At 39.5% G+C, this 8571-nt stretch overlaps 1 protein-coding gene across 1 annotated transcript; it reads right to left on the bottom strand.

Annotated features, from left to right (window-relative positions):
* Window positions 1-1305: 1305 nt before the first annotated feature.
* On the bottom strand, window positions 1306-6430 carry LOC101845278. Its single transcript, XM_005109838.3, has 4 exons — window positions 6256-6430; window positions 5190-5309; window positions 4146-4284; window positions 1306-1484 (listed from the first exon to the last, which is right to left on the bottom strand). Exons 1-4 carry the CDS (start codon window positions 6326-6328, stop codon window positions 1439-1441), a joined length of 378 nt encoding a protein of 125 aa, XP_005109895.1. The 5' UTR covers window positions 6329-6430; the 3' UTR covers window positions 1306-1438.
* Window positions 6431-8571: the final 2141 nt, after the last annotated feature.

Raw genomic sequence — 8571 nt, forward strand, 5'->3', positions numbered from 1 at the left:
TAGAATCATGGACATTCATTGCATCCAATGAATGGAGAATTTTGTCTCTGCAATGAACAATATTTAATTTCGATAGTTTCAAATAATACGGAAAACAGATCAATCACAAATATCACGCAAAACCTGGACTTAACATTAGATGTGCTATGTGCTCATAGTTAGTTTGCTTAGAAGTCACTGGTTTTGTGTAGGGCACGATCCTTTTGGGCATCTCCTCCTTTAAATTTTGGACATAATTATGTGTCTTTTCGTCCCAAGTGTCACAGACAGTTGCAAACAAAGGGTCTGAATTGGGAGCAAAGTCGATTTTCTTCACTTGCTGTTTCATGGGACTTCTCATATCTGTAGGATTCGCCTGGGCTATTTAATTTGACCACTCCAACGTTGACATGAAATGATTTTCCAAGAATAGTCTAGTGGCATTGGTCCTGTTAGAAAGGGTTTTGCCATGCATGGAGATGTCTACTTGAATAACATCATGACGAAAATAAGGGTAACACGACGTTCCAACACTTGCGCGATATGTAGTCCACTAAACCAAGCCATCTGGTGATTCACTCGCAGGCGGTTTTGCTCTGTCTACCCCAGCCACCCTAGTAAACCATGGCAGTTTTGTGGCCTCTGCTCCTCACAGTAAGTGTAAGGCAGATGATTTAATCCAAAATCTGACTAACACAGTCATGTGCAAAAAAGAAAAAAAAAGTTTGGTGCTCTACACGAAACCAATAGCTCCTAAACAAAAACAAAATCATACCAATAAGCACCTGTAATGTTAAGTTAAGTCCAGGTTTTGCATGGTATTTGTGACTAATCTGTTTTCTAATCTGTGTGAAAATATCACCAGATGATGCTGTACATTGCAGAGACAACAATATTTTCCTATCATTTGATATTCAATACATACCATGTCCATGCCACCAATGTTGCACTTCAATACAAGCGCGAACAAACGTTTACGTTTCTATGATTTCACACAATTAGACAATTTGCCAAACGTGAGTTTTTAAAGGTCAGTTTTGAGTGACCATATCTCGAGCGTCTCTTAACATGGATGAAACATTATAGTGTCAGATGATGATTAATTTTTATGTAGCTTTTACAATGTAATTGGTATGCTGCATGAGTGGGTGGTGCAATGCTTTAACATGATAATTGCGAGATTACGTTTTCAAGTTTCTTTTGGACGTCACAGAACGTTATATATTGTAAAATAATCCAAATAAACAGAAAAACAACAACAACAATAAACAAAAACAAGAACACACACTTTCAGAGCCAAAGCGAAAAGACAAACGAACAAACAAATGGCATTAACAAATAATTTTAATGCAAAACGGAAGCCCAAATTCAGTTAGGAACTGTACAAATCAACAAATACATCCATACTTTTATTGCCTTTTTTGTTGACGCACCATTCAAGACATGTCTTGTTGAATTCTCAAGGTAGGGCCAGTGGAGGTCCACCGGGAACATAGCACTCATGTCTGGAGATACAAGAATTCTCAAGATGAGAAGATAAGCTAATCACAACGGAAGAGGCGGCTTTATTCAAAGGCTGTGACTCACTTTGAGTATCTTGGAGGCCAATGGCTTTAGTTCAAATAATATATTTTTTTGGTAAGTGTTTTACGGCGCTCGAAACTATAAAGTCATATGAACGCGCGGGGCGCACCTAATATTTTCAGTTGGTAGGAAATTTTGAATTTTGCCCGGGTGGTGGCGGAAGCCTACTCTTATCGATTTCAGACCACCAAGGGATCTTTATCGTGCGCAACTTTCACACGTAACCTCCTCAGCTACCGGCACTGAGTCCTGCTTGCGTTATGTAGAAAGACAGAGGATAAAATGGTTTGGCCATCTGTTACGCATGTCACCTGACCTGCCAGCCTCGAGAACCTACAACACCAAGCACCCAGGCTATAAAGGAAGAGGAAGGCCACGCAAAAGGTGGATCAAGGGTGTCAAGGAAACCCTAAGAAAACATAACATCACGACTGAAAGAGCTGCGGAGCTGGCCTGCCAATACTGCCATAGAAAACTGCATCTCCCCTCGACGCTTAACGACAACAGAGGATGAAAAAGTAAAAATAAAGTGATGTAATGCTAAAGACACGAGCTCTGTTCTGCTATGCGGAGATCGGTGGTTCGATTCAACTGATCCCCACTGACAAAAACAAAAACAAAACAAAAACAACGAAAAGAAACATTCCCCCATCCCCCACTCTCGCCGGAATATTGAGGCACTCCATTACTTTTTTATGTAAGCGTCTTTGCTCTCTGCTACTCTCTCCCCCCTCCAGGGGCGGCTCGTGGGGCTAAAAAGTGGACGTGCACAATTAAGCTATCGCTTGCTGAAGATAGTCAAGGGCCAAGGGCATAGTAAATGGGACGGTGTGCAATTTTAGGATCTTTGGGTTCGTGAGGGAGAACCTCGTGCTTTTATTTTCATTCTTTTTACTTGTCGCTTCTAGTACTGAATTTGTTTGTTAGCTAAACATCAAATTCGTTCATCCTGTATTAGAACTGAACACTCAAGTAATAACTTTCACTGCTCCACTACAAAACCATTCAAAGGCACAACTCATAGGACGGTCACGTTCACCTCCCTCAGGTTCACTGTCACAGAGTCACTTAAAATAGCGGCAAGACAGACAATGAACCAATCACAATTCACATGAGCACTCCGCTGGATTGCTCTGGGGCTCACATAATATTGGGAAAGAATAGCGTACGGTCTATCGCGTTTATTTTTAGACTGCTTACTGTGGGCTATGTTTCGGCACTATTCGGCTGGAGCACATTTGAGATGTGCCGTCTTATTAATAAATGTACCGCTAAACTCGCTACGAGTGTCGTCATCGCTTGGGTTATCCCCAGGAGCGATTTATAGGTCAGGTTACACCGTTGAATATCCTATTATGTTTAGCTAAAGCGTTTGAACTTTGGCATGGTATAGTAGACGATTTAGCGCCAGTGAGGAACTTGTTTTGATATAATATTTGGTTAGTGTTTCAGGCTTCTTTTAATATATTATTGTGGGTGTTTTACGTAATAGAACATTAAAAAATTTTGGGCAGCACTGCACGACCGTGCTCTATGGACGAACCGCGCCTGTCCCCCTCCCCCCAAAAAAAGAAAGATAGAGAGACCCCCAAAAAAATCTATAGAAAAAAATAATAAAAAAATACATTAAAAATAAACAAACAAACAAACAACAATAACCAACCAAACAAAATAAAAATCAACAAAAAACAACAAGCTAACAATTAAATGAAATAAATAAATAAATAAACAAATAAATAGATAAATAAATAAATAAATCGAAACAATAAATAAATAGCCAACATGAATAAATAAATACGTAAATAAATAAATATAAAACAACATTAAAAAAGCAAATGAATAGAGAAATACATGTATAGATCTATATATATATATATACATATATATATATATATATATATATATATATATATATATATATATATATATATATATATATATATATATATATATATATATATATATATATATATATAAATAAATGAAACTGAAATTTTTTTTGGTAAGTGTTTTACGGCGCACGCAACTGCATGAAAGGTCAAAATGAGCGCGCGGGGACACTTTGAACATTTTCAGTGGTAGGAAATTTCGAATTTTGCCAGGGTGGCGGCCAAAGCCTGCTCTTATCGATTTTAGACCCCCAAGGAATCTTTAACGTGCGCACGGGACCTCAGAGATTTTTTGCACTTATTCGAGAAGGCTAGGTGTAGATCTTTCTTACCAGAAGATCAGGGGTGTGGTTGAAAGACAGCAGTAAGAAGGAACCGAGGAATAGCAGTAGAAAGGCTGCAGAAAGAGTCACAAGCCCAGAGGAGGGGGCAAAGGAGGTGAGGGGGTCGGGGCAGGAAGTGGAGACGAAATCAGACGACAGAACATTGTTAAAGAGCTGGAAAGGAGGTGAAAGGAGACAATTTTAGAGAAGAAAAATGTTCCGTCGCTACACGGATTCGAACCCGTTACCTTTGAATGAGAGGCGAGCACCTCAACCGCTAGGCCGTGAGAGATAACAATTCCCTGAAGTGGGATGGCCTACATTTTTTAGAGAGGGCCCCAAACTTCAAGTGAGAAAACGCTAGGTTTACCTGTAGCAGGTCAGTTGTCCGTCAAAACACCAGCACATCCCGCAGGACTCGGTGTCTTCCCCATCAACAGCTCGGGTATGGTTCATCGTGTCGCGGTGAGCGTACGTCTTCCCTCCGACTCCGGTGCACGACTTTGTCACTGTAGAGTAATAATTGTAATGATATTAACAGCAACAACAACAGCAATAACATCAACATCAATAAAATAATAATAATAATAATAATAATAATAATAATAATAATAATAATAATAATAATAATAATAATAATAAATAATAATAATAATAATAATAATAATAATAATAATAATAATAAAAATAAAAATAATAATAATAATAACAATCTTCTTCTTTTTCTTCTTCTATCCCGTTGTTGGGGCAACCGTGGGGGCACCACTGCTTCTGAAAACCAGCTCTCGCCATCTATTTTTGTCCTCTGCTTTCCTCAGATTGTCACACATCGTCTTTCCTGTCCACTCTGTAATGTTGTCCTCCCATCTCCTTCTCTGCCTTCCTCTCTTTCTCTTTCCTTGTACGGTTCCTTGCAGGATTGCTTTGGCAAGTCCTGTGGATCTTGTGACATGCCCATACCATTTTAATTTTCGTCTCTTCACTGTGGTCAGTAGATCGTCATATTGCCTCACTGCGTTGGTGATTCTCTTTCGTACCTCAGCATTTGAAACGTGGTCTTTGTACGAAATTATACTCATTAAAAACTAATAAACAATAGTAAGAATGTATGATCGGAAGGCCAACGTCGAATTTAGCTGAATTCGGTCGCATTGTGTCAAAACAGAGGTCACAGCACCGTCCATAAAGGAAAAAATATGGCTGGCCATGCCTCAATTAAGAAGAATGCGAATGGCAATGTGTATTGGGTACAGTCTTATCTTATCTTACCTTATCTTAGATTTTTGACATACCGTTAATGTTGGACTGCGTATCTTATCTTATCTTATCTTATCCATCTTATGGCAGGTGTTTGACTTACCGTTTATGTTGGACTGCTTATCTCATCTTATCTTATGGTAGATGTTTGACTTACCGTTATAGCAGGACTTCCCGGCACAGGAGTCGGTGCAACACATAGCCCCTCGCCGGCAGTCAGCATCCCTGCTACACTCTTCTCCGCAGGGAACAGTTGCGTCGGGATCCGAAGGACATGCTGAGAGTTTGAATTTGAAAAGAACCTGTATCATGTAGAGTCAAAACTGCTCAAACAACTACATGTCTAAGACAATCACCTGTACAAATGAGCCCTTCCAACATTCCCCTTGTATTTTCCAATTATTATAATGACTCTGATAGGGACTACCGGTCTAAAAGGACCAATCTTCTTTTCGACAATGGGAGATCGTATTGAATAGATTCAACTGTATATCACTGGCCTCTATGGTGTACCGGTTAGACACTTCACAGTCTTAGGAAAGGGGCACGGGTTCGATTCCCGAGTGGGTTAGAAGCCTACCTCCTAGATGATCTTAATTGTGTTGATGGGGGCGTAAAGACATCTATATTAAAAAGATGCTCGGTGTCACTTTCTCACTCAAGTACACTAATAGTAAATGAACACAAACAACTAGTTTAAAAGTTCTGAATGAAGGGCTTGTTAGGTACTCCCAGGTATGGTCAAAAACGTAAAGAGACGCATCACATGACTGGGGAATCTACTGTTTTGAAGGAGACCTAGATCGTGGTTGGACTACAAGAATCCTGATGTAACTAAACGTTTAAATACACACGCTTTCAGAAATGTAGTATTTCGATGTAGCCTTCCGGAAAGAAAGCTCCTGCGGCTTAGGCCTACTAATTATATTTTCCATGGCTCTTCAGTTAAGTAATTCCAAAAATCATATTACATGATAACGTAATATTATGTCTTCTCTGGGACATACTACGTTACTACAATTTACGTGAATCACGTTGCATAATTAATAGATTTCACTATCTGACGACAGATAAAAAAAATGACGCGAGACTGCTGTTTACTGGGGATATGGTATCCTATTCATAGGGGCCGGCAATCGAACTCATGATCTGAAGATGGCACATTTAACAATTAATTTGAAAAAGAAATGATTCTGCCGAAACAAAGGCGAAATACTCATTACCAAGCTCAGGCAACCGAATATATGCTTGGGTCCCAATAGACGCAAGAAAAAGAAGAAATAAACAAGCGTTCATGGCGATATACAACAGTATAGAGGAAAACCGAAGTGCAGGAAAACTGGTGTGAAGTTGGTCCAGTTAGTTTCAGGACAGCGACAACCTGAGATCTCCGAGGCTTGTGATCTGTTCTTCTTTTATACTGGGTTTCCTAGTGTTGACGAGAGAGGATATTTTCAGACTTTGAAGTGTGTTTTAAAGCCACCCAGAGTAATTGTAATGCGCGGCAGCTGGCTATCGCCAAATATTAGTTTTCGTAACAACCACCGCTACACCATTAACAACATGGATTAAATGGTCTTAATTTTGACAATCATTGTCGTAACATGACCTCTCTCCACATATGTAGAGATTACGCACTCAGAGGACAATGGGTGTGGTATGGTGCGCCCTATTCTCCTTGTTTGATCACTTGTTACTATCATAATGACTGATGGCAATGAGTCTACATAACAAGAGGGTCCACTCCTCTCTTTGAGCAAATTAAAAAAGTGTCCTCAAAATTCGGTGGCACCCTCTTCGCAAATGCGCACCATTTGCGAACAGAGTTACCCTACTTAAAAAAAAAATCAAAGTGAAACTAACAAGTTTTTAAATAAATAAGAATTCAAATTTCGGAAGAATGCTTTTTAAAAATGGTTACGCTGACAAAAAACCTCTCCCGGAGGAAAGGGCAACTTTTTTCTTCGTTTAATTTGACTTTAGAATAAGAGGCGAGAGAGATCATTAAATTAAAAAAAACCTTAAAACTCCGCACTGAAAGAATCCGAACAGCTGATGAACAGCATTCAATCTGCGCACGCAAGGAGGTGCTATTCCTATTCTTCTTCCGGAGAAACGAAAGAGAACTTCAAAACAGACTGCAGCGCCATCTGAAGCGAGAGCGAACTTCCGGCAGACACTTTTTTGGCTGAGTGGACCATCTTGTTATGTACTATCTTTGCTGATGGTTCGTTTCTGTGGGTATACTCGATCTCGACGCGTCTGCACATAATTTGTTTGAAGTAGGTCACTTGATCTCAACACGATGGAGTATCATGGAGGTGAGTCCATTGTTGAAGCAAACAATGGACGGACAATATTATAGCGGCGTGGTATCTTTATCTCTATCTATTATATTTGTGAAAATTCGTTACCTTTGGGCGCCTAAAACTTCCGAATCACTTAACTTTTGAATTTGAAAAAAATTTACGGTGGTTCAGAATCATTTAAAGGATGCACAGTTTTATTGAAGAGTCTCAGGTCACTGTAGTTTAATTTTCAGATTTTAATTAGTTTCGTTTATATGCAATCTTGGGAAAGTCCGTCTTCTAAGACGCCACTGTAAACAAGTGAGGCTTCCGTTCACAGGTAGTGCGCACTGGTTCCATAATGACTTAACGATCGATTCTTTTGAGTCCGTTCAACGAACGGGGTACCCAGCTAATCTCTATCTCTATATATTATACTAACCGGGCCCCTTTTTGATGAAAAGAACGATCGGTGCATAAACATCAACTGAAACTCATTGGCCTACTATATTTACACTCTACTGGAATGGAGCAATGCATCTTGAGAGATGAAAACAATTAGAAGGTCTAGATCTATACTCTCAAAACAAATGCGCCTCGCGAAATATCACTTCAGGCAGTTCCGTTGTGAAAGACAGCAACGCAGATTTCTTTCGTTTCTCAGTGGAATAATCACAAAGGCCAAAGAACGACTATAACTTCGTGTCTAATATATTCCTTTCTTACTTCAGGAAATGAATAAATATAAAATCGGGCTCCGTCGTGGGACCTATTTATCTTTTTGAAGATACTTGCCAACTTTCAACTCTGTAGCTGTCCTGGTTTTATGGGGAAAGTGACACATGTGTTTCCAAGTAGTCAAATATATAATACATGTATAGATTGATTCTCTATTCCGCTTTCGTGGTTGTACACTCCATAATTTCAAAGGTGCGGAAGCAGTGCGCACTGCTAGTGAATGAAAACCTCACTTGTTTACAATGGTGTCTTAGAAGACGGAATTTCCCAAGATTAGATCTAAACGAAACAAATGAAAAACTGAAAATTAAACTACAGTGACTTCAGGCTCTTCAATGAAACTTAGTACATGTAATCTTCAGCACTTATATGGCCTTATTATGTTACCAGTGCCGTAAAACTTTTACGAACACTAAACTTAGAGTCCGTACGGGGTCACGTGACGCGGGAACTTTTGAGTTTGTTGGCGGCCATGTGCGAGTTGGCAAAGAAGTCTGCTTGAATGTGAGTGCG

Source organism: Aplysia californica, unplaced genomic scaffold (assembly GCF_000002075.1).
Source record: "Aplysia californica isolate F4 #8 unplaced genomic scaffold, AplCal3.0 scaffold00820, whole genome shotgun sequence".
NCBI classification, from domain to species: domain Eukaryota; kingdom Metazoa; phylum Mollusca; class Gastropoda; order Aplysiida; family Aplysiidae; genus Aplysia; species Aplysia californica.